Source organism: Conger conger, chromosome 7 (genome assembly GCF_963514075.1).
Source record: "Conger conger chromosome 7, fConCon1.1, whole genome shotgun sequence".
NCBI lineage: Eukaryota > Metazoa > Chordata > Actinopteri > Anguilliformes > Congridae > Conger > Conger conger.
Genome location: NC_083766.1, coordinates 6,066,093 through 6,091,944, shown reverse-complemented (window position 1 = coordinate 6,091,944; position 25,852 = coordinate 6,066,093). Strand labels below are relative to the sequence as shown.

Genomic DNA, 25,852 nt, shown 5'->3' with positions numbered 1-25,852 from the left:
GCGAAAGATAAATAGTTAGATTTCCTCCTTGACGCATACACTGTTCTGTCCATGGCATTAGGAGGCAATGATTTACATCGATATAGCATCCTCGAGATTAAAAGCAATAAAAAGGAAATGGAAGGAAACGAGGGGTTGCGATATACAGGTATAAAATGTCAAGGGCTGAGAAGATCTAGGCATAGATGATTTCATATTTCCGTAAAATAGGCTAACTACCTATCAAGTTAATGCGAGGTTGGCAGTGTCTTAGTGATGATGGTTGTCCGGTAGCTAGCTTGCTAACTTGCTACAGCTTGACCAGCTGTGTGGCTGTCACCTTTTGACTGTTTCAGTCACCCAGTGCTTTAAACATCGGCTTCATCAGCTAAGTTGGCAAGCTAGTTAGCTAGCTGGTGAGTAAGGTATACGAGTCACCGTAGTGATCCTATACACGTGGAAGCCACGTGGTAAAAGACCTATTCCTAATACGTGATGTACTTCATTTTTTGAGTTCTATTACATTAGTGGTAGATGGTGAGTAGCCAGGCTACATGGACATTTTCTGATTGATTTATTTTGATCCCTAATTACGTTCTGTGTTTTCTATGTGTCCAGCGCATATTGACACTGTATCAGAATATAACGGCATGAATCGAAGCTCGCACGACAGCGACACCTCCTGTTGTAATTCTCGAACGAGTGAGTCCAGTTTCCAGATCACACTTCCGTTATCTGGCAAGCTAACGTCACTGAATTTAGTAGGCTACATTAGATCAGTGAAACCCGTCATTTGAATTAGACTGCCCAGTCATGTTATAGCTGGCTAAAGACACCATTTGTATTTTTCATACACATGTCAAATATCAGTTAGAACCCATTGGAATGATTTCTGTCAGAAAATCTCATGTGTCGTAAATTGAGCTAAACGGCAGTGACATGAAAGGCTTTATGTGTTGGGGAACTGATGAGGAACTTGAAGCAGGCAACAATCGGTGTACAGAGCAGAAGCTTCAATGGGCAGGCTCAAATTCCTAGAAAGATTAGCGCTGCACTTCTTGGCATTTGTGTTTAAAAAGCTGCTAATAGTCCAGCTCCAGAGCTGAAGGAGTTCAGAACTTCCCATCTCTTACTCTTTACTGACCTCCTGTGTCTTCCCCCCTAATTTCTAACTCTATGTCCCACGTCTCTGTTGTCTGGTGCTTATCAGGGCTGCTGCAGAAGAAGAAGAGGATGGAATCAGGGGAGCATGTGGAAGCCTATGTTAGCCACAGGTCAAGGAGCAGTCTTTTCACAAGCTACAGTCTGAGGGATGTATTTACCTGGTGAGTAAAAAAAAAAAAAACTCAAGTTGATTTTTAGTAAACTGAGACCAGAAAGAGCAAATGAGTTAACCATGTCTAAGCTGCATTGCCTGATTTCTTTCTTAATTTGGGGCTCTACAGTGCGCCCATTTTAGAGTGATTTCCTCCTGAAACTTTATGTGGACTCTTATGCTTATCTGATTATCCTGCTTTATAAAAAAATATTGAGGTCACAAATATTTACAAGATGAGGATTGGTGGTCTTCACTCGATTACGTGGGGAAAACATTTTTTCATAAAAATTCTTAGATGGATATTTGTGTCTATGGATTACATTCTACTGCGTACGGTTACATAGAAATCTCAATGGAAACCGTTACACTTCATTACAGGCACCTACTCAAAGTGATTGCCATGGGTCAGGCCCTGTCCATGCTGATATGCGGGACAGCGGTCACCTGTCAGTACCTGGCTGACCGAAAAGTGGAAACACCAATGCTACAGAGCTTTGTGAATTATGTGCTTCTCTTCCTGACCTACACCATCAGACTGGCCTTCAGGAAAGGTGGGTGAACTGTCCTACTCTACTGCCTGATAACATGCTCTACATTAATTTTGTTTTCACACCTATGGAGGTCTTCATGCATATTGAGATTAACGGAACACTACTTGCTGGAACACTACTTGCCACAACTTTGTCCCTCACTGTCAGACTCCTGTGCCCTGCTGATTTTGTTACATTCTGAACATGACCCTGTACTTTTCTTCGGTAACTTTGTCAGAGTGCCTTGAACCCCTGCACTTGAAATGATGTCTATCTGTAAAAAAATGAAACCCTGTTTTCATGCATTAGATTATTGATATTTTATGTTTGGACTGACATTCTCAATTATTTTTCATCGTTATATTTATTAGTTTGTACATTACATTCAAATAACCGTATATATGAAGAGACAGATAATGCAAGGGGATGATGAACAAGCAGTGTTACAACATCTGTTTTGTATTCTCACATGCCCATATTCTGTTCGTGTTTTTTTTTGTTTTGTTACATTTTATGTTTAAATGTTTGCCAAACATTGCCCGTCCTGAAGTTATACATGTGAGTGCTCTTTCTTTATGAACATATAATGTGAAGTTGTTGCTCATGACATGCTCACTCAGGGTGCTTTTTCTTTGATTTTTTTAAATATAGGTGATGAAAATATTTTACAGATTTTAAAGGCAAAGTGGTGGAAGTATTTGTTGTTGGGATTTGCTGACGTTGAGGCAAATTACACTGTAGTGATGGCATACCAATTCACCACGCTGACAAGCATACAGGTGAGAAAATGTTTTCATACAATTGTTAACATAACTGCATGTAAGCAATAGTGCAGTGCATGTTTGTGCAGTGATCCCTTAACACTGGAAATGCCTATAACTGCCAACGCTTGTCCAGCATTACAGCATTGATTCCTGCGCCCACAGCAGCCTAATTTCATGCAGATTATGAAAGCAAACGTAAAACTATTTTCTTAAAATAGCCTAAAGGACACAACTGAATCGATTTCAGCATTTTTATTCCTAAATTATATAATATTTTGTTTTGTGATGTTGGCTAAGGGAAAGTGTGTCAAGGCATATTAGGTTACAGGCATGCTGGGAAAAAATAACAAGATATCCGCAAGATAAAATTCAAAACGGAGAACGTTATACAAACACAAAATGCAATATTTCTTTTCAAAGTGACTTTTTCATTCACAATTAATTCAGCATGCTTTTCTATTTATCTGCTTCTCCATTCAACACAGTCCTTTTATATACAGTATATATATGTATATATATACACACACACACACACACACACACACTGTGCAGAGCAGAGACCGCTCTCACATCTGTTACATTTTGTGCAGCTGTCATGTAGTCCATTCCGTCTCTGTTTCAGTGAAAAACTGAAAATATGTCAGAGGAGGTCTCTCTTTGTTTGAGTTACAAACCATTTAACTCTCATGTCCACAATTACTCATCGCACCTGAAATTCTTTAGCAATTTCATTACACAATTGCAACGAATGGATTTTGTGTGATTATGTGCAAAATTATTTTTGATTGCACTTGAGCAATTTGCATCAAAGCGCGTCAGCCATTCGGTTCCTGTTGGAGGCGAGAAAAACATTAACATTCTGGGTAGCACTACCTGCTTTCTGTTGGCTGTGGAATTTTGCAAATAAAGAGTCAAATTTATTTAGAATTTTTTTTTTGGCCTATCACTGTTATTTTAAGCCCCAATTTTTTGGAAAAGTTGTGGAAGGAGGAGAGTATATACAGTGTTGGCCTGATGGCGTCTGCTCTGGACTTTCTAAGAGATCTAGCATATTTCAGTTCAGTTCAGAATTCAGTAGGCACTTTAAATATTCATGCGTATGCAGGTTAATGCCGTACAGCTGCCCATTATAGCCTCGACGTTGCTTTTGTTCCAGAAAAAAAGGTCAAACAGTCCTCTGTTCCTTGCTGTTAAAGTATGAATCATTGAATGTCGCTACATCTCAGCTCCCTGCCTGTGGTCTGTGTTGCAGTTGCTGGATTGCTTTGTGATCCCTGTGCTGATGGTGCTCTCCTGGGTGTTCCTGAAGACCCGGTTCAGGGTGGTGCATTATGTGGCAGTGGCCCTGTGTCTCCTCGGGGTGGGGGCCATGGTCGGGGCTGACCTGCTCGCGGGACGAGACCAGGGCTCCAGTGAGTACACATAACCCGTCTAAAACAACATAACCACTAGGCCTTTCATATCATAACTACTATCCTCTCCTTTTCCTCTGCCATCTCTTTTAGCCTTTGTTTGGAATTAGGAAAAAAAAAAGAAAAGAAAAAAAAAAAGTGTATTGGTCACATGAGTTGTTGAGTATTATACATCTGTTCCGAGCTCATTTCAGGCTTCACCGGGCACTCTTCATTAACAGCTCCCAGCGTTTAATCTTTGAATTTTTCCATAGATTATAATTCACCAAAGTAAATGCCTGCATGCAACTCGCAGAAAGCTGAAGTGACAGATGTCAGATTGAGTTTACATTAATATGGTAATTACACAGCTTAAATGAACTGTTTATATGAATCCACTGTGATCGTTTGATATAGGTAGGTAGAGCACAGCTTTGCCTTATTGGAGTCATGAGTGATTTAATGCAGATTTATATTTACCTAAGCAGCAAGGGGATATGTGTGTTCAGTGGTTATTGTTCCAACCGTCTGACTTTTGAAAAGCACGTCTCTTGTTTGAATATGTTTCCCGCACGTGTATGTCGAATACACATGATACCATGTGTAAATGAGACTGAGAGTTCCTTCCCTTTGAAGGAAGGAGGCTACTGACTCCGATAGCTTAGCATAAAGACTTCAAGCCTAACACATTATGCTAACATGGAAATTGAGCCTGTGAATGCAAAAATGAAAATGAAATCGAAAATGAACATCTCGTCTAAGTCTGGAGGTTGGCAAAAAAGTATATTTCCCAAAATGTTGGTGTTTTCCTTTAAGTATGCAGGCTAGAAGCTCAGTAGTGATTCACGTGTTCTTTCTCTCCCTCTCTGTAGCCAGCAGTGTTCTGCTGGGGGACGGGCTGGTGCTCATCAGCGCAGCCCTGTACGCCGTCTCCAACGTGTGTCAGGAGTACACGGTGAAGAACCTGAGCCGCATAGAGTTCCTGGGCATGGTGGGGCTATTCGGCACCCTAATCAGTGGAATTCAGCTGTAAGGCCTACTCGGTTATGGGTAGGGCTTGAGGGTTGTGCAATGTGAATGCGTCTACCTTTCTCTCCTCCTGCCATACATTCTTATTTATGCCTACCCCCCCCCCTAGTCTGCGATGGCCAATCGCAATCGCCACTTATGCTCATGGCTGCCCATTGGGAGCACGGCGATAAGCACATACTATCCTACAAAACACGTGATGCGAGTCTGCTGCTGCTTTCACACTGCAGTCCACATGTCCACACACATGCATTTGCAAGGCGAAAAAGTGTGTTTGCACAAGCAAGGAGACTGTGGGTACCTAACTGACCACTGCCTAACTGACCACAGAGTTGCTGGTGCCCTAGTCAGTTGCTGTAGCATTGGCGCAGTCTGTATTCAGTGCCAGACTATCCTTTCTATCCATCTCTCTGATTTCTCCTGTCTTTGTCCTTCTCTCTGTCCCGTGCACTAACTTAAGTTATTGAAATAACCGCCTGGCTAATTTTAAATCTACTAGATGTGGGTCTGCATGCAAAACATCTGAACAATTCTGTTAAGTGAAGCTGAAGAAGTTGTGCTGGCTCAAATGGACTATCTGTCCATTCTAATTTCTTGTACAGACTTTGGCTGGTTCCGTGCCAATATCACTGCTTTTGATCCATTTTGTTTGGGCCCACAGAGCGGTTCTGGAGCACAATGCAGTGGCTGCGATAAAGTGGGATTTGACTGTTGGTAAGTTAAACCTGTTTTTTTTTGTTTTGTTTCTGTTGTATGAATTATGTGGTGTAAAAACAGAGTTAGGAAAATGTTAAAATTTTATTTAATGACGTGCCAAATATTTTTGGTTACACAAATCGTCAGTTAAGTTCAGTTTAGTTTATCGTGATCCCCATTAGTTGACCCAACAACCGCCGACTAGTCTACCTGGGGTCCGACTTGCAAAACATACATATACGCAAGTATAAATTCAAAGAAAAACTAATAAAAAGACAGATGTGAACATAAGCTCAAAATAATACCTAATTGCAAGATTCCCACAAAGCAAAACTAAGCACATTAGAAATTAAGATGAAATAAAAGAAAGGAAGTTAAGACGCAAGACAGGCATGTATGGATGATCACATGGTACTTGATAAAAAAATAAAAAAAACTCAATTAATTTGGCTGAGCAGATCCACCTTGTTTTTAACTCTTAATGTAGCTGTCTGAAAGAGACCAGAAACTTGATGGTTCAACCCTGAAACAAACTCTCTTATATAAACCTTCCTAAGTCTTTACACACCGGCGAAATACTTTTTGACCTGAACTTGACTGCCGGTTTTCCATTAGCAGAATGGCTCTCCTCAGCGGAAAGTCTTTAATCTGAAAGTTTAACATTGTTTTCCTGATTAACGTTGTCGCCATAGAAACGCCACAGCTGTGTGTTCCGTTTCCACAGTCCTGCTCTTCGCCATCTACGGCCTCTGCATGTTCGCCCTCTACAGCTTCATGCCTGTGGTCATAAAGCTGAGCAGTGCCACAGCGGTCAACCTGTCCCTGCTGACCGCCGACCTCTTCAGCCTCTTCTGCGGCCTGTACCTTTTCCATTACACTGTGAGTAAGAGCCGCCTCGGGAAGTGACCGGGGCTCTCGGGGGGCTGTTCTAGTACGGGCGACGGAAACCGAAATGGAGGAACAACCTTGAACCTGATGGATCCTGATGTGAAATTGAAAAGGAGTTGAAGTGATCCATTTGAATCATTGCTAAATCAATGTTCGATTTGTGTTGGTTCCACTGAAACGTTAATTAAGTCCAATATTTTTCACATGTTCAGCATTTTGAGTTTATCAGTTTGCCAGTCAGGGGTGCCAATAAATCTGGAGCCCTCTGTATATACTAAGACGGCTCACTGTGTGTACATACACACGACAAGTGCATAGGATACATATGGCGAGTTTAGTAGAGCATAAACTCCGGAGTTCTGTGTATGATTGTTTCAACACTGACAATGATCAGCCTAAAGCACAGATTGGCTCAAACCTGGCCACAGTTTCAGCAAGGCTAATGTTCAAGGATTTCAATCTGAACTGGGCGGCCTGTAGCGTAGTGGTTAAGGTAAATGACTGGGACACACAAGGTCGGTGGTTCTAATCCCGGTGTAGCCACAATAAGATCTGCACAGCCGTTGGGCCCTTGAGCAAGGCCCTTAACCCAGCATTGCTCCAGGGGAGGGTTGTCTCCTGCTTAGTCAAATCAACTGTACGTCGCTCTGGATAAGAGCGTCTGCCAAATGCCAATAATGTAATGTAATGTAACAGTTCTCCTCAAACCTTGTTGTGTAGGTCAGGTGAAATGCGCCTGTGAAGCTGTTTTAATACGTGGGCTCCCCCCGGTCTCCTCAGTTCTCAGGTCTGTACATCCTGTCGTTTGTGGTCATCACCGTGGGGTTCATCGGGTTCAACGCCGTACCCACGCTGGCCCCCGTAGACGGCTCCAGCGAGGGGGGGTCTGAGGACCCCTCGGATGTGGACGAACAGGAGGCCGTGAAGCACGCGGCTACGCTGGAGGTTCCCTCCGAAACTGACGACGGAGGGGAGGAGAGCGAATGCTTACAGATGCAAAGGAGTCAGAGTGAGCGGACAACGTGCACTGCAGATAAAAGCTCTTGGATGTAACGGCCTGTATACCAAGGGCTTTAAAAATATATATAATATAATGGTTCTTGCATGTGGCAATCTTTGAACAAGCCATAACGCACTGTAATCTGGGAAACATTTATGTTCTTGAACATTCCTTTCCAACAGCACGGTATTCATGTTTTTGTTCTGTGAAAATGAAGCACAAGCATAACATGTATATATACATTTGAGACACAACGATGGTCCGTGCTGTGTGACTTCCGTTATTGAATACCAAGGGACCTAAGCTGCAGAGCTCATTTTTAAAATATTGTATATTCATATATAATTATATATAAAACATATTATAAATGTTTTGTATATAAATAAGAGGATTGCAAGTACGTACTGTATGTGCCATATTTGGCTTGGTACTCCACAATTGTGCTGAAGGTGCAGATTGTCTTTCACTTTTTACACATTTTGGTGTCACCATTTAGAAATGATTGCACTTTTCTACCTATTTAACGGGACCATTATGTTTGGGATAAATGGCTTTGCAGGTGTTTCTAATTAATCAGGTGTATTGAGTTGCTTTTGTAGGGCAGGTATGAGAATGCGTTTTAGTATCTACTTATTTTTGGCTTTTGATTGCCTTTGGAGTCTTTTATTGGTCTTTTGTTGGTCACATGTGCACCATTTCAGTACAAATCTAAAATTGTGGTTTACAGAGCCAAAACAAGAAAATGGCTTTGTCCCAAACCGTACAGTGCATACTTAAGTTTAAATCCACTACAAAAGATTGCATGAAAATGTGCCTGCTCTTATAGAAGAAATATTTGCTGGTATTTTTTCTGGTATCTTAATCCACATTGCTCCAGTTTGGAGTGCCCAGCTGTAATTATTGGGCCATCCCAACAGTCAGACGTCCTCTCTCCGTTCAGGAGGGTGCACCTGAGCAGCCCTGTCCATAGACAGACATGTGCGGAAGCAGGGATTGGTCAAAATGTGGGGCAAAGCATCAGGGATTGGTGGAGATGTGGGGGACCCTCCCTCCCTCCCTGAGTGACATCAGGGCTCTGCGGGCCTCTGGAATGGGCAGGATTTGATTTGACTGTAGGGTACCCCGCTTTCATCAGTTGGAACTGCCCCTTGTGGGCCGTGGTCCAATCAAATTGATAGGAACGAAGGTGCTTCTTCTTTTTACTGTCATATGTTCAAGTTTTCTGGAGTGAGATTTGTTATAAGTATAATTTGCAGTGTATCGCTCACAAATGTAAAACACAATCGGTAGATGGAACCTCATGCAAATATAAAACGCCGTTCACAAATATTAACATGAAGAAACTTTTGCAAATATAACGTTTGCAAATGTGTGGCTTGGTTCACAACCTATGACTTGCAAATGTAAGTCGCAGTCTGAAAGACCTCATGAAGTGCGATATAATATGTACAAACGTGTGTCCAGAATCTGTCCAATCCTCATTGCTGAATCAAAATTAAACTAACACTTGGTCTTTCCTTCAAGCAGTGCTAAGTTACTGGCATAGAAAAATCACAAACTTTGCAGACTGAAACAAAAGTACTGCCTGGAAAACCAAATTACCTCATACTGCTGTATTAATCGAGTGTATTTCTAATGATATGTTTGCAGATTGACGCACACATTTGTGGATCCTCCCCTCGGTCATTATGTTCTCTAAAGATGGTTTTGTCACTGTAAACTAATGTACATAATCTGTGATAGGGTTATGTGGCAATAATTAGAAATAAGACATTCTTATTGTGATGTATTTATACAGTATGCTATTCTATCTGGCGTTCTCAACAGCTATTCGAGTGCCAAATGTTTGTTTTTTTCTAAGTTGCAGGGCAGCATGTTACAGTTCCTGTATTGGTTTTTGTTACCGTTCATATAAATGGGGGGGGGTCCACTCAAGCGGCATGTTTGCCTTTTTACAGCGAAACTTGCTTTTGTTTAACGTGCATTGCATTTTATACAGACAATAAAGTTTACAACTGTCGCTTACCTGTATTTCTTCTTATTATGGCAGCTTTTTAATAGCTGATATTGTAAGATATGTAATGTTATTGATATTTGGTCATTATGAATGTAGCCAGTGGACAAAGCGTTGGTATGTCCAGGCAGAATTTGCCACAGTATTGACCAGTTTTTCTCTTTCTGAGTCGGCAGTCAGTGGTATGACATTAGTGATACTAACCAAATTTTTGTACAGTATGATATTAAGAATAGTAGACCTTTTGAATTGTGTAACAGTAGTGCTCACATGTGGATACTGAATCTGGATTGACAAGCACTGAGCGGTTTCCCTTTATAGCTGCCTTTCTTTTCACCTTTTAAGATGGGTGTAGTGTGCTATCAATGACCGTTTCGCGCTGCCGTTCCGGAACCTGTATGACGGACTGAATTACAGAAGGATTAAGGTAAAATCAATGGCCGTAATATAAAGCTCATTGATCGACTGGTTGATCTGATGAGTAAAATACTGTCTCCATGTAAAAGTCGGGTCAGATACAACAATGCAGGGAAGTTACGCAGTAGGGAGAGTCACTCTTAAGTCTATTTCAAACCAGTTTATCCACCAATAGAATCACACGTTTTTTAAATTATTTTTTTTAACATGATTTCAACAACTAATTGGCGAGAATCCATGAGGTTTTATGCGAGCGAATGAGAAAAAATATGCACTAAGTAGATGCCTCACGTCGACATTTGGGTCGGCCGTGGTTCGCGAATGCGCAATAGTCGAGTAACCGGGTTCAAAGCAAGTTGCCGTATTTTATACGAGCTTCAAAAATCTTGGCTAGAGCAGACATTCCATTCATTGTCTGGCGCGTGATCTCGCAGTATGACTTCGTATATTCAGGTTCCGTAAAACCGATCGGATTATGTATCAGCACACTAGCTGCGCTGTCGTGTGATTTTAACGCCTTAAAGGTGTAATATCATAAAATGTGATTAGAATGTTCTTAAGGTGTTCATATGCTAGTATAAAATCAGTACTGGCAATTGAAAGTAACGGGGGTTCTAAAACACTGACTTATAAATGTGAACCTTATCAGCGGGTTAAAGGCTGAACATATTTTATATTTTACCTTATTTTTGCCGAACGCTATGCCTTGCCGGAAAACTACGAAGAGCCTATCAGAAAGTAAAAGAATAAAGAACATGGGAATTGTCACATTTGATCATCAGTCGATCTGAGCCTGTCTGGTCAACGTGTTGCACAGGTGACAGACTGGCACTCTATCGTTGCTAGGCGACATGATCTGTAGGCCTAGCAATCGATATGAGAATACATCAAGCAAAGGGTTATGGGTTTTTTTTTTAAACTCAAGCTTGTATTTGAAATACCGAAATAACAACGGGGACTATACAGTGGGCTCCAGAATTATTGACACCCTGAATAAAAATGGAGAAAAAAGTCTGCATATGAAAAACAACATTGATCATGATGTATGTTTTCTGTTAAAACATAGCGGAAAAGTATAGACTTTTATTGAAATACATTTACTCCCATGTTTCAATGCTTTTTATTTAGTAATGCATTTTTTTTCTGAAAACCACAGGTGCCAAAATTATTGGCACCCATAACAATTATTGAAAATAAGATTAAAGTGAAATTGGAAATACAAATTGACTTTAATTTAGTTAGTCTCTGTCTAAAGGACCTATGTTGGTCCCCTTTGTCAACCATCAGAATGGGAAAAGCCAAAGAACTGTCAATTCAGAAGACACTTACTGTCAAAGAACTGTCAATTCAGAAGTTAAACCGACTTCACTTAGTATTGTAAGTGAAACACTAAAAAGGTGTAAAACATGGAAACTCACCAGGAAGAGGATGCAAGTGCATATTATCCCCACGGACAATAAGGAAGATGGCGAGGGAGGTGATAAGTAACCCATGGATCGCAGTTTAAGAATTGCAGAGATTGGTTGCGTCTTGGGGTCACCAAGTCTAAAAGAAAAACATACAATGGTCCCTCCATACCAGCAAATGCTTTGGACAGGTGGCACAAAGACAGCCCTTACTGAGCACAATAAACAAAACCAAGCATCTTGAATTTGCGCAACCTCACTGGAATTATGACTGGGAGACAGTGCTATGGTCAGATGAGACCAAAGTTAAACGTTATGGGCGTACACACCATCAAGATGTTTGGCAGCAAAATGGGATGCATACAAGGAGAAGCAGGGGGGTATGCATGGATGGAGGAATGGTAAAAAAATTCCACCAAATGTGTTCTGTAACCTGATCACAAATTATAGGAAAAGACTGGCTGTCATCTGTGCCAGGGGTGCCAATAATTGTGGAACCTGTTTTTTTTGTTGTTTTTTTTAAATGTAAGACTAGTACTTTTTATGCATGTTGGAAAATAAAGCTTATGCCAATACATATATAATTTTATTATGAACAAGTTTACAATATTTTTCAGGGGTGCCAATGATTATGGAGCGCATTGTATAACACTGAAATAACACTGGATCTAAAAAAAATTCAGTGCTTTCTTGTAGGTTCCGTGTGTTCTCGACCGCTGAAGGCAATTGCATGCACTACGACTACAGTAGCGTACGTACGCTCGCTCATTCATTCAGCTGCATAGGGTATTTTGAGGGGAATTGGATGAATCGGCTATAGCCTATTAATGAGTTCATTAGACCGTGATACCATATATCGCCAATATAGGGATGTTATCTACGAAATTTCAATAAACCGTAAGGCAAATACAGATTGTCCTCGTACACAGTCCTTAAGCTTATTATGTAGGCTATAGGTTAGGCTATAGTTTAAGCTACAGGGAAAGCCGCATAACCCCAACGACTCAATACAAATATTTCCACAGGCAGGTGTGCAATATGTAGGACATGAGCGTCTGAATGTAGCCAGTCACTATTTAAATACATTTCCCCCCGATAAAGCGACTTGGGCACGTGAGGTTGAAGGCAGAGAGGAGCGAAAGAGGAGGCTGACGTCTGGTTGTGGAGGCTTGGCTCGCCGCGTTCACCAATACTGCATCCTCTGCAGTGCTGTGTTGTGGGCGACCGGTCTGCTTACTCGCAGTAACACATTCATCATGGAGGAAAAACAGGTACCTGCCATGGAGTGAACAGCGCGATTGCCTGTGGAATCGCAGTGACGTCTTCGGAATTGTGCGTTTCTTCCATCGTTAATCTAATTTCGTCTTGCGTTTATAATTATTGGTTTCACGGAGCAGTGTTTCCACTTGTTCAACGTGCACCATGAATATAATTTACCTGATTAGGAGGTGTACTGTGTTGTGCTTGCATGCGGGTGGAAATGAATGGTAACGTCACTTTGAAATAGCCTAGCCGTTTTTAATGCTGTGGTAAAATTGAGACACGTTTCAGTTGCCATTTTATATTTTAAAGATGTATGGGTTGAAACCTATTACAATTCCGAGAAACAAAGACTTAATCTTATAAGAGGCGCAGCTGTCGTGAAGAATATAGAGCAGCCCTGTGAGAGACACTAAACCGTCCGCGACATGTTGGTATGCTACGTTTCAGCAAGGATAGGGAATTGATATCGGTTGCTGGTCGTCTGTTTTTCTGATTTTGGTCTTTTCCCACAGCCTGTCTCAATGTGAATCTTCTACATATATTACTTTTTGAGGAAAACACCGGGAAGATAAACAAATAAACAAAATGAAGCATTTTTTAAGGTAGGTAATGCTATGGTTACTGTTATGAAAACCATTTAGGCAATGCAAATAGCCTTTATCAGCGTGAATGTACAAAACAGAATCAGAATCAACTGTTGTTATACCCGTATTGTGTTACTGATCAATAATCCATTATAATAATATTTGTACAGAAATTAACTAGCATAATGATTGAGTATTTTATTTTGGAATGTAACCTCTTGTAGCCCGCGAAGACAATTTATTGATGAAAAATAAGATTCCTGTTATATTTATAGAATATTTAAGCGACAGGAAAAAGCTAATTCTGCAACGCGACTGGGAAATGCAGGTCTGCTTGTCTACAATACAATTTCCTGGAATTTGCTATCTAGGCCTAGTAGTACAACTCGGGTAGCAAAAACGAAACCAGATTTTCAGAGGAATTGTAATAATAGTAATAAAAAACAACAACAAAAAAACAAATACATTTAAGTCTATAGCCCCACGTCTGTGACCAATCCTGTGATCAGGATTGCATACGTGCACAGCTAACTAAAACTGTCTTATCCCAGTGCGTGCGCTGTTATTACGTGGAATGAAGCAAATGGCCTAATTTGTGGCATAAATGTCTCAAATGAAGTTAGATTTGGTCACATTCTTGAACGGCCTATTACCCAATAATAGCATAAAGAACACGACGGTACAATTTCAAATTTTGTTATGGTTGTCTATATTACAGTATAGCCTATACCGCTTCAGTGTACCAGACCTGGGCCTTTTGGTTGCTAAGGATTATGAATGCTGCTCGGTACAGTTCGATTAAACGGGGCTTGTTATGTCCTTAATTACAGCGCGTGCCTGCACGCATGAAGGCGCTGCGCCTTCACGGGTCCCCTGGTAGTGGTTAATGGAGTTGCCTCTTTATTGTGTCTCTGCTCCGCGCACAAACAGGGAGAGAGCTTTGTGCGGCCACTCAACACTGCACTAATTAATATGCTTGTCCAGTATTCACCGTTGGTTTTCATTTGAAAAGTGTCTGGATTGGAATAATCACACACAGAAGGCCTGCTTTTCACGCAGCATACTGTAAAACGCTTGCCCCTGCATTATATTTTAAACACATCTTATTGATAATTTGTTGGTCAATATTGCCAAGCGCTGTGCATTACAGCATACAGATTTTGAGGCTCAGAGTCAAATAGTTTGGGTCCAATTCCCTGTGGATGCTGAATTAATTCACTTATCTACTGATCTTTAATCGTTCACCGTATGACCGGTTTGTCCCATTCACTGCACTGTGCTACATTCCATCATCTGATCATAAAAAGGTCAGTAAATCTGTGCTGCTTACAAGCAAATACACCTCATGGCGCTTTAAAAGATTACAAAACTGAGTGTGTAACAGGTCTTGCCGATGTGTTGTGAATTATGAGTTACTAGAATAACCAGTAACTTTATCCTGACAGGTTATGGGGTTTTACCTGTTGTCCCTTCAGTTTATGTCTGTGTATGAAGTAAATTTACTCGTTGCTTTATTTTTCAAGTTGACCTGTTTGATGGCTGCAATGAGTATGTCGACACTGTCCTGTATGCTGGAAAATAGCTGATTGACTTAACGGTATACCAGAAGGCCTATCCACGCAGATGTACAGTATGTGATTAGATCTACGTATCTACTACCGTAGAATAGAATCATCCCCTGTGTGCATAAATAGCCTATTTCTGTTGCCACTGCCAATGGTGTGCTACATTACAAGGTCATAATGTATCTAGCCTGTGTCCTACTTTCTGCCTTGTCTCGCTTGAGCTTCGGAAGCATGCCTAAGACACACTTAATCTGCGGTAAAGGAGATCGACGCGGACAAAATGACACTGCCCATCTTGCTGAAGCTTATTACAGTACTTCTGATGAGAAGGCTAAGAAGAAACAGTCGCACTGCTGTGAATATCACATGATAAGCACACTTTTCGGGGGGAAAATGTTGTGACTGTGCTGACAGGCTGCTCAAGTAAATCCTTCAACTCTGAGAATGGCATTAAGGCTCTGTCTTTGTTACGGGTGCTGTTATTTCTTTCTGTCCTTTACAAAATAAAACGAAACTCCAAAAGAACGTAGCTTTTTTTTTGTACGGAAGCACGCTTTTGTACGCTTCTTTGAACTTGTGCAAATACAATGCCCACTATAATATTTGGGACAAAGACCCCATCATTTATTCATTTGCCCCCATACTCAGAAATGTGAGATTTGTTATAAAATAAATTGCATGAGGTTAAAATGCACATTGTCAGATTTTCAGGAATTGCGTCTTTGGGTGATTAAATCACAGCAGTGTTTAAACATAGACCTCCCATTTCAGGGTACCATAATGTTTGGGACGCAGCAATGTTATGTCAATGAAAGTAGTCATGTTTAGTATTTTGTTGCATATCCGTTGCATGCTATGACTTCCTGATGACTGTCTGTGACCTATCAACAACATCAGAGTCTGGATATGTTATTTTCAGATACTAATGCTAATGCAGTGATACTAATGCTCTTTGCAAATAGAATGTTCTTGTTGAACAGAAAATATATTCAGAAGAAACAATTATTTTTGTATCTACTCAATATCTGGCAGCAGTAGATGGGTGGAGGGGATTTGATACCTTGGACCCTTGATGACTTAAAGCCATTTAGCCAACAAATGTGTTCCAAATTCATGTTCAAAGTTTTATTATTGCTTATAGGACAACCTCAGAATAAGATATCCAGACTCTGATGATGTTGATAGGTCAGGAAGTCATGGCATATACAACAAAATACTTTCTTCACATAACATTGCTGGGTCCCAAACATTATGGTGCCCTGAAATGAAGGGACTATGTATAAACACAATGTGCACTTTCACCACATGTGATTCTTTAAATTGCAAATCTCAATTTGTGGAGTACAGGGGCAAATAAATAAATGATGGGTCTTTTCCCAAACATTTTGGAGGGCACTACACATAGCATGTGGCCTGTCCTGATCTGATTGACTTGATAACGGCCTCAGTAGGAGATGGAAGTCAGTGGAATTCAGTCCTTAAATGCTGTAAGTTATAGTTGAAATGATCGTTTTTCTTGTCCCCCCAGGGTCCTGACGCAGTTCTTCGTATTCCTGTACTGCAAATGTCTGTGGCGAACCCTGAAGTTTGTGATCCGGAAGGTCACCGGGCGATGCGAACTGCAGCGTATCTGCTACAGTAACAAACCGGGGGCTCGCAGGACCCTCAAGATAGGTGATTGTCAACGTTACGTGATTATCACAAGTTACCTGCAGATCAGCCACTGTCCTTAAATGCTGTAAATTATAATTTAAACTATTGTTGTTTCTGTTAAGATACATATCTGTTGGAAATAGTTTATTGACCCCTCCTGCGATGATCTGCTTTGTCTTGACAGAGTCCTCTCTTAGGTTTTCTAAGAATGAGGTGAGTTGAGTTTTTATGTTTCACGTTTTTCACTGTTGGTTTAATTTGGCTAAGACTGTCAATCTGTGGGGCCATTACCCCTACATATTGTGTAGTACAGTGATGTGGTTTGTGGTAATATCTACGGTATAATTTCCTTATCAGCTCCTCCAATCTGCGGTCAGTGTACATCCAGATTCAGTGGAGAAGACTATCGATGACATCATGACCCTGAAAAAGATCAATCCCGACACAAACCCACAGTAAGTTGTGCCCAAAGTTTTCTCCAATCAGTCTTCAGTAAGCCGGGGCATGTTTTAAGTGTGACTGACCCCCTGCATCAGGGCAACACATCCCGTATCATGGCCACGTCTTTCTTCCTTCTGGCATCATAGTTCAGACCTACTTATCGGCAGGTGGAACAGGTGGAGTTGGGCCTGTTCTCTGACCCGAGTCATGGTCCAGTTGTTTCTTTCAGAATGCAGAGACGGTTCCCCTTGCTCACCCACGTGCCGTCTTTCTCCTGCCCAGGTTGGGCATCTCTCTCCAGGCTAGCCTCTTCCAGATTGTGGGCTACAGGAACCTGGTGCTGGAGGTGGAGAAGCTACGTAGGGAGCCGTATGACTGTGAGAACGCAGAGCATGAGGAAATGCTGCTTAAGGTAAAGCGCAAGCCCGGATACCTGTCTGCACATTCCTCTCTTCACACACGACATGGCTCAGGCAGTAAGAGCAGTCGTCTGGCGGTCGGAGGGTTGCCGGTTCGATCCCCTGCCCGGGCCGTGTCGAAGTGTCCCTGTGCAAGACACCTAACCCCTAAATGTTCCTGACGAGCTGGTTGGCGCCTTGCATGGCAGCCAATCGCCGTTCGGTGTGTGAGTGTGTGTATGAATGGGTGAATGAGAAGCATCAATTGTACAGCGCTTTGGATAAAGGCGCCATATAAATGCCAACCATTTACCATTTAACATCACACACAAACAGTCTTCACATTCCTCTCTTCACACACAAACAGTGTTTAAGCTCTCTTCTGTTGTAGGCTGCAAACATTATGATTCTTATTATGATCCAACTGTAGGCCCCGACCTTGGAGGTTGCAAACCTTTATACACCTGCTTTTAAGTGGATAGAAAAGGCTGATGTCAACCACGCACCTGTACATCTGTCCTTATGCACATCTGCTTTAGAGACATTTGACAATAACTTCACAAGCGTCTGAGTGGTGTTTTATATATTGAAAAGCTACCATCTTTTTCCTTTATCGTCTTGCATATATGTGTCTTTGTTTTTGCTCAGTGAAGCCCCTTTCAGTGACACGCAGGGTCCATTTCAATTCCGCCAGTTAAAGAAATTAATTGAAATTCAATTAATGAATTGTACTTTCCTCAACGGACATTATTGGCATTTTCAATGTATGAATAAAATTTCAATTTATTTCCTGAAATGGCTGAATTGAAATGGCGTTGACCCCACCTTGGTGTTTTTTTCTGCAGCTGTGGAAGGCCCTGCGGCCTGAAACTCCACTGACTGGACGCATCTCTAAGCAGTGGTGTGAAATTGGTTTCCAAGGCAGTGACCCGAAGACCGATTTTAGGGGCATGGGCCTCTTGGGACTGCACAACCTCCTGTGAGTATACACCCACTTTATTAGGTAGACCCGTACACCGGCTTGTTAATGCAAATATTTAAAAGCATGCAGAGGTGGCCAAGAGATTCAGCTGTGTTTCAGACCAAATGTTAGAATGGAGAAGAAGTGTAATCTAAATAACTTTGACCGTGGAACGATTGTCGGTGCCAGATAGGGGGGTTTGAGTATCTCAGAAACCGCTGATCTCCTGGGATTTTCACACGCAACTGTCTCCAGTGTTTGCAGAGAATGGTGCAAAAAACAAAAAACATCCAGTGAGCAGCAGTTGTTGCATTGTGAATGACAGAGGTCAGAGGAGAAGGGTCAGACTGGCAGAAGCTGACAGGAAGGTGACAGTAACGCAAATAACCACACATAAGAAAGGTGGTATGCAGAAGAGGATCTCTGAACACACAGTGCGTCAAACCTCTAAGTGGATAGGCCACAGCAGCAGAAGACTTGATACGTCTAAAACATAAGTCTAATAAATACCTAATGAAGTGCTCGCTGAGCATGTGCGCTCAGGGGCGCTTCCTGCACAGAGAGGAAGTGGGCTACTCTACTACTAACCCTGCTAGCAGCAGTGAGAAGGCAGAACTACTTTTGACGGTAACCACTGTGTCGATAACCCTGGCCTTTTCATGCGGTTTCTTTGTGGCTGCAGATACTTTGCAGAGCATGACAAGGCTGCGGCCCTGCAGGTGCTTCACGACTCACTGCAGCCCAAGCAGAGGTCAGTTATCCCCACCAATCCTCACCTCTCTCCGCAGGGCCATGCCACAGCCAACGCACGACGGAAACGCCAATCAATTCTGACGTGTCACTCTATTCACAATGAGATAGCTTCGGAAAATTATTATTTGTCAGACTCAGGTATTCAATGGTCATGAGTATTCCGAATTACAGCATAGCTTTCAAGATTTTTTTGAGCTGGGGGAAAAAAGATACTGTCGCTTCCAGCAAAGAGGGGTAAATCATCTGGAGTTGTCACATCTGTTTGCCAAATTGTCACGTCTGTTCTTTTGCATTTCACACAGTTTCCATGCTTTATTTGCGCACTGTCCACTTCCAAAGTCAGAGAAATCTGGAGCAACAGGAGATCCTGTGCCTTACCGTCAGTTTGCTTTTGATCAGCTTCAGGTCCACTGCATCCTGTCAGTGAACACATGTTTTTTTGTTCTTTTCATTCCTCTCTCTTGAGTAGGCCCATTGCCCAGGGAACCACCAGGTATTTCATCATTTTGTCTTGCTTTTATTCTTTTAAATCATTTAATATGCTTTTCCATTTTGTACATTTTATTTAGTTTCCAATGCCAATTTCTAAGTAGAATCCTCATGTCTTCTACATACATAATGTGTCACTACAGAGAACTAGATTATGAAATGAATTATGGAATGATTACATATGATGCAATTATCCCACCAGTTTAATTCTGAACATCTGTGACCCCGGGTGTAAGCCATCTGCCTGGGGCATATTAGTTATTGGTTGCTGGTAATCTGACAGAGCTGTTTTCCCGTGTGGTTTGGTCTCTTTCCACAGCAAGATGAGCAAGGCAGAGTGGGAAAAGAAGAAGTTTGATAAAGCGATCGGGTGAGTATCTACTGTCACCCCATCTCAAAACATAATTGGCTGCAATTCCCTTTAAGTTTATGCTGGATATTTCTTTAAAGATTGTTGTCATGCAGCGGTTTCTCCTAGTTACTGTGAATACAAATACATTTTGTGCATGTTGTGGGCTCAATGTAGTGTTGAATCTGGATGTTCATTGCACTTTACTGTGAAGAAACTGCCCTGAATCCACAATTTGTCAGGACTCGCAGACAAGGACCCAGATGCAGACCGGCAAGTAGTAGACAAAAAGAGAATAATTTATTTCCACCAGGATCAGACAAGGCAGTCACTCAGAATTCAAAAATCAAAAATCAAAAATTCAAACTCAGAAAAGACAGAACAAATTCTCAAAAACCCAAAACTCAAAAAATGCCAAAAGATCAGATCCAAAAAATATTATATAAACAGAAAATCAAAGATCTATCAAGCGCACATGGGAACAGAGCAAAAACGGGTAGAATATCTCACTAAACATTTCAGGCACAATCTGGCAAGGGCTGAACAAACGGGAAGAACTTAAATAACAGAGGGAAGCTACTAATGGGCAGGAGACAACGAGGAACAGGGAGGAATCAATCAGAACAATTAGAATGCAAATGAACCAAAGGGGGCGTGGCTAACAGAGGCAGGTGAGGGCGGGGTTCAGGACAAAGAAAACACAAGCACATGGTAAGGCAGACACAAACACAGGAATACTATGACAGTCAAAACAAACATGAATATGAAAAATAATAAATTACAAAAATAAAGGATAATAAACAATGAAATTAATTCACAAAACACAGATCATGACACAATTAGTCAATCAATAAAAAGGAATTCATGCAATATCTGTAAAAATATGAAAGCAAAAAAAACAAAAAAAAAACCAACCAGGTTGGCATCTCTTAGAAATATTGGAATTATTCACATATGCTTGTGTGTGCAAACTCACACATGTACACACTCACACACACACACACACACACACACATACACACAGATATGCGCACATGCATACACACAGGCACACATACACACAGGAATACATATCACACACACACATACATGCATACCCTCTATCCCTGTTTCTCATTCACACATAAACACTGGAATTATGCTGGACCTCTGCTTACAAGGAACAAAAACATTAGCAGTTTAGCGATAGGAGTTTCGTGAATATGACAGACATTTAACATGGCAGCCTTCCTTTAAACAGTCAGAGCCTTTTGCATGAACACAGGTGATGGAGGTATAAAACAACTGCTGATAGCGCAAGAAAAAGACTGAGATGCTATTGGGAATGACATCTTGCACAATGCAGATGTGTGCCTTTCTATCACATGGCTTGTCGATGCCCAGTAAAGCTGATTAATCCCCCATTCTGCACCCTGTTCAAGCATGTGCTGTAGCAGTGCTGTTGACCTTCATCGTTATTACCCACAATGCTAAGTGCTCAATGTCAGCTCAAAGTACATACCATCACATTAACCATAAGGGGAGAACCCGCCTGCTAAGGACCCATCTGCTGACCGCAAGTCATGAATCCTGTGCCGTTATTAGTCTCAATGTGGGGTGGAATAATCATCATTAACGCTGAGATTTATTGTGTCAACCTCACACCTTGCGTGAGCAGCATACTCGGTGGGCTGAAATTAGCTGTCCTTTGTGATGATGAAGCAGACCTCTCTTGCCATGGCAGATATTCCTTCGCCATCGTGGGCATCAACATCACTGACCTGGCCTACGCGTTGTTGGTCAGCGGTGCCCTGAAGACCCACCTGTACAATGTGGCTCCAGAGATGCCTAGCCTTGCAAACTTCCAGCAGACCTTCTGTGAGTATATCTGCTCTGCCGTGCATAGACCTACTATATTACATTACATTAATGGCATTTGGCAGACGCTCTTATCCAGAGCGACATACAGTTGATTAGACTAAGCAGGAGACAATCCTCCCCTGGAGCAATGCAGGGTTAAGGGCCTTGCTCAAGGGCCCAACGGCTGTACGGATCTTATTGTGGCTACACCGGGGATCGAACCACCAACCTTGCGGGTCCCAGTCATGCACCTTAACCACTACGCTACAGGCCGCCCCAACCCAGTGTTTCCTTGCCCCTGGTCTCCATGGCACAGCTCATTTTCATAGCTGAGATTTTCGACACTTGTCCTGCTGCGGTTTGAGTCGGGGTCTGCCCTTGCAAAGCCCTGTTTCACAGTCTGCTTTTCCCGTTTTCAGGTTACCTCATGCAGGAGTTCCACAAGTTCTGGACAGAGGAGGACCCCTCCGACATCATGGAGTTTAACCGTGTCCGTGCCAAGTTCCACAAGAGGGTCCTGAAGCAGCTGAAGAACCCCAACATGACCCTGTGCCCGCACTTCGCTGCCTCCGACCTCCACCTGGTCAACCTGTAGTCACCTACGATCCCAGAGCCCCCCGGTCCCCAAACCTTTAAAACCCCCACCCCACCTCCATTACCTGTAACCCTGCCAGCTGCTCCATGTCACTGCCACGATGTCACCGCCCTGTCCTCACACCCACACCTGCCTTGCTGCTGCCCTGCACCAGCGTCACTGAAGACCGTGCTGATTGTATGCGTGCATTGGCAGCGCTGAGCCGTGCCATATCTTTCAGTTACTATTTTCATTATTTATCGCTTTCATCATTCGTATTGTCGCCGATATGTATTATGAGATCAGTCTAGATGGGGTGAACATTTTACACGGAATTGTCAATTAAATGACATACATTTTGAAGAATAATGTAGAAACTGGGCTGTTTTAAGAGCTGCGTCGAGAGAGGATGGCATAAGCGAATCAAAGACTTAGCAGGGATGTGGCAAAGCGATTTTTTTTTTTTTTACCACTGCGGAAATAGGTAAGAGAAAGAAAATTTTAAACGAAGGAAAGCAGTAGAAGCTCTTTGCTGCATGCTGATGATTTTGGCAGATGAGGCAGTGCATGAAAAATAATGGACTAAAAAAAACACGAAGAGCAGCGCGGTTACAATGCCAGAAAGTCAGAAGAAGAACTGACGGCCCTGCTGAGTCAATCACCTGCTGAGACAACACCCATCTTATGGTCAGTAATGTCACGGCTCGCAGTTGTGCTAGACATGTCCGTTAGGTGACAATAACACAAGGAATTCAGCTCCACAATATGGGAGCAGAATTATCAGACCTGAGTATTTCTTTGCCAAAAAATATTAATAACAAGCAATTGTAAGAACAGGGACTTTTAAGACATTTTCTTTGTGAATGTTAATATACTAGATTCATGATTGTTTGTGCAACAAAAAAAAAAGATATCTGAACGTTGATTAGAAAAACGGAGGAATGTTTGTTCTTTGTTCTAGTAGCCAAAGCAATAATTCAAGGTTTGTCTGGACGGTTTGACAACAACACTGGTGCCTGCTGTTCGCTTGGCTCCTCATTCTTACGCAGCACATCGTAACTATGATTTTCATTGAGTGTCCAGATCACTGTTTGCACTTTCACTGTACTGTGATGTTCTGTTGCACCATGGCACATACATTTTTAATGACATTTAATTTAACCTAGGGGACTGTTTTTTATATTTTTGTAGCATCTCCATTTAAACATCTTATTTGATATATAGTATTACAAAAGCATGTTTTGTAACTTAACTTGCTATCTGTGTTTAGTCTGGTGAAGCCCTTTTAACTTTTAGCAATTATGAATAAGTTCATATGTTGTATTGCATTGATGACCTCATGTTAACGGTCACAGGGTCTGCATGAATTTTTAACACAGCTATGATTGAGCTTTTCTGCAGTTTAGTCACAGCTTCGATGAACATTTATGGTCTTAACATAGAAATTATTTGTCTAAAAAGAGCAATGTAATATCTTCCTTTGCCACAGCCACTGTACATTACTTCTAGTACAGTATTAAATCAGTGAGTGACATTTAAATGTGAATGCTTAAGCCTGTCAGCAGTATTGTGTAATAATACTTGAGTCTAAATGTCAGTCTGTTGCAGAAATATGTTCCTTTCTAAGCTCCAACTTTCATTCACGGCAATTAGAATGTTTTCAGTGTTTTTTGAGAATTGTGTTATTGTGTAAATACACCATCTATTTAATGGCCGCAAAGGGCCATTTGTGTTTTTGAGTTGAAGGGCTTTACTATAGTGTGCAATAATTATGTAGAAGACATTAGAAAGAATAAATGAATATCTGCTGTATAAAAGTGCTTTAAGAAACAAAATGTGTCATCTCACCAAGCCACTAAGATCACTGTGCATGATGGATTCTGTGAGGTGCTTGTACTTACCTGTTTTCTGTGTTGTTTTTACTAAGGCCTGGCAGATGTCCAGGCAAGACACACCCTAGCAATGCAGATGCTTATGTAATGTGCACAAATCTACTGTACTGTGATAAAAGGTACTTACGTATTTATACTAACAGCTTAATGTAATAAAAAGATGACATCTATGGTATTTGTCAGCTTTGAGCTTATTGCAGGAAAAAATATGGAGTTTCTTCAGTGTTATCCTTATTAAATTGAGCTAGGAAAATGAATGTGTCCCCACAATTACCGTCTTCAGTCTTCAGTCCACAGTCTTCAGATGACCATCAAGTCTTTACATCACAGCTTCTCTTCTTGGCTCAGCAATCCTGAGGTATGTACTCAGAATACTAAGATTACTACCTCTTCCATTATTTCTGTCAAGATGAGGAGATTGCTGTCTCCCTGTAGGGTTGTGTAATTCATGGCAACTCAACATACACCTGCCAAGATCATTTTGGAATGTATCTATGGCCATTCAGTTTCCGAGTGTACAGGGATCTCTGTTCTGGTGTTGTGGTCTGTGATGTAAAGCATGCCACAGCAATAAATGTCCACAAACAACAGTTGGAAAGGAAATACTCAAAGGTTGCTCTCTGTGCTGTTCTTGTTTGCACTCATGCAAAAATGTGGCCAGCCCTTGTAGCGTAGTGGTTAAGGTAAATGACTGGGACACGCAAGGTCAGTGGTTCTAATCCCGGTGTAGCCACAATAAGATCCACACAGCCGTTGGGCCCTTGAGCAAGGCCCTTAACCCTGCATTGCTCCAGGGGAGGATTGTCTCCTGCTTAGTCTAATCAACTGTACGTCGCTCTGGATAAGAGCTTCTACCAAATGCCAATAATGTAATGTAATGTATGTCATCGAAAGCAAACCTGAACCTGTAAATAGAGTTGAACATGAGACCTTTCTGCAAATTCTAAAGCAAGATTGCTTTTTATTTTCATAGTTTATAAATGATTTTAAAAAAGGAAATCATCGAAAGGGCCCTGTGCAAAAGTTTGGGAACCCTTTTGGATTATTCTTTGTAACTTTTAAAAAAGATGATTACTAAGGCCCAGACCCAGGTGATTTTACCAGGTTATAGCTTCAATGAGTCAGGTGAGTATAATACCAGGGCTGAACTTTTAATTCTGAAGTAACTCCATGCCTTCTGAAGTATCTGACTGCAGTGGCTATTCTGTCTGATGTTGACAGCCATGTCCTCTAACTAACTAACAGTTGTCCAAGGATTTCAGAATGAAGAGGGTTTATTTCCACCAAGAAGGAGAAGGCTACAAAACATCTATCAATTTTCCGAATGAAAAATGGAAGATAAATGGAACAATTGAAGTCAAGGCAAGGTCTGGAAGACCAAGAAAGATTTCAGATAGAATGGTTTGAGACCTGGTTAGACATGCTTAGAAGAACCCACACATCACTGCAAAAAAAGAGGAAACACAGTGTTGTTCACAGAACAACAATACAACATATTTTAAACAACAAAGACCTACATGGCAGAGTTTCCAGAAATTAACGACTTCAACACAAAATTAAGTGTGAAGTATGCAAAGAAACCATAGAGAAGCCTGAAGCCTTTTGGAACAATGTGTGGCGGAGAAGACAAAATCAAAATTGAACTTTGTGGCCACCACC

General features: G+C 41.5%; 2 protein-coding genes across 5 annotated transcripts; both read left to right on the top strand.

Moving 5' to 3' along the window:
* Nucleotides 1–25: 25 nt before the first annotated feature.
* Nucleotides 26–9,615, top strand: LOC133132848 (solute carrier family 35 member F2-like). Of its 2 annotated transcripts, XM_061248615.1 has the most exons (10): nucleotides 26–148; nucleotides 598–681; nucleotides 1,190–1,304; nucleotides 1,676–1,848; nucleotides 2,479–2,606; nucleotides 3,844–4,003; nucleotides 4,855–5,011; nucleotides 5,673–5,725; nucleotides 6,432–6,586; nucleotides 7,376–9,615. In XM_061248615.1, exons 1-10 carry the CDS (start codon nucleotides 52–54, stop codon nucleotides 7,646–7,648), a joined length of 1,395 nt encoding a protein of 464 aa, XP_061104599.1. In that variant the 5' UTR covers nucleotides 26–51; the 3' UTR covers nucleotides 7,649–9,615. The 2 variants fall into 2 exon arrangements, with proteins under 2 accessions (XP_061104599.1, XP_061104600.1); XM_061248616.1 differs by lacking the exon at nucleotides 598–681 and having other exon boundaries at nucleotides 39–148.
* Nucleotides 9,616–12,338: 2,723 nt separating this feature from the next.
* On the top strand, nucleotides 12,339–24,363 carry LOC133133784 (ELMO domain-containing protein 1-like). 3 transcript variants are annotated; one of them, XM_061249999.1, is made up of 12 exons: nucleotides 12,339–12,703; nucleotides 13,208–13,297; nucleotides 16,373–16,518; nucleotides 16,682–16,710; nucleotides 16,855–16,952; nucleotides 17,221–17,350; nucleotides 18,182–18,315; nucleotides 18,980–19,048; nucleotides 19,520–19,543; nucleotides 19,859–19,909; nucleotides 21,612–21,745; nucleotides 22,147–24,363. In XM_061249999.1, exons 2-12 carry the CDS (start codon nucleotides 13,281–13,283, stop codon nucleotides 22,320–22,322), a joined length of 1,008 nt encoding a protein of 335 aa, XP_061105983.1. In that variant the 5' UTR covers nucleotides 12,339–12,703; nucleotides 13,208–13,280; the 3' UTR covers nucleotides 22,323–24,363. The 3 variants fall into 3 exon arrangements, with proteins under 3 accessions (XP_061105983.1, XP_061105982.1, XP_061105984.1); XM_061249998.1 differs by having other exon boundaries at nucleotides 12,340–12,764; XM_061250000.1 differs by lacking the exon at nucleotides 19,520–19,543 and having other exon boundaries at nucleotides 12,349–12,764.
* Nucleotides 24,364–25,852: the final 1,489 nt, after the last annotated feature.

Excerpts from the sequence above, each read along its gene's own strand:
- LOC133132848 (XM_061248615.1), top strand. The coding sequence starts at position 52 with ATGGCATTAGGAGGCAATGATTTACATCGATATAGCATCCTCGAGATT. Across the intron at positions 2,607-3,843 it reads CCACGCTGACAAGCATACAG|TTGCTGGATTGCTTTGTGAT; the intron begins GTGAGAAAATGT and ends TCTGTGTTGCAG. Across the intron at positions 5,012-5,672 it reads CTAATCAGTGGAATTCAGCT|AGCGGTTCTGGAGCACAATG; the intron begins GTAAGGCCTACT and ends TTGGGCCCACAG.
- LOC133133784 (XM_061249999.1), top strand. Across the intron at positions 16,519-16,681 it reads TCGCAGGACCCTCAAGATAG|AGTCCTCTCTTAGGTTTTCT; the intron begins GTGATTGTCAAC and ends TTGTCTTGACAG. Across the intron at positions 16,953-17,220 it reads AATCCCGACACAAACCCACA|GTTGGGCATCTCTCTCCAGG; the intron begins GTAAGTTGTGCC and ends TCTCCTGCCCAG.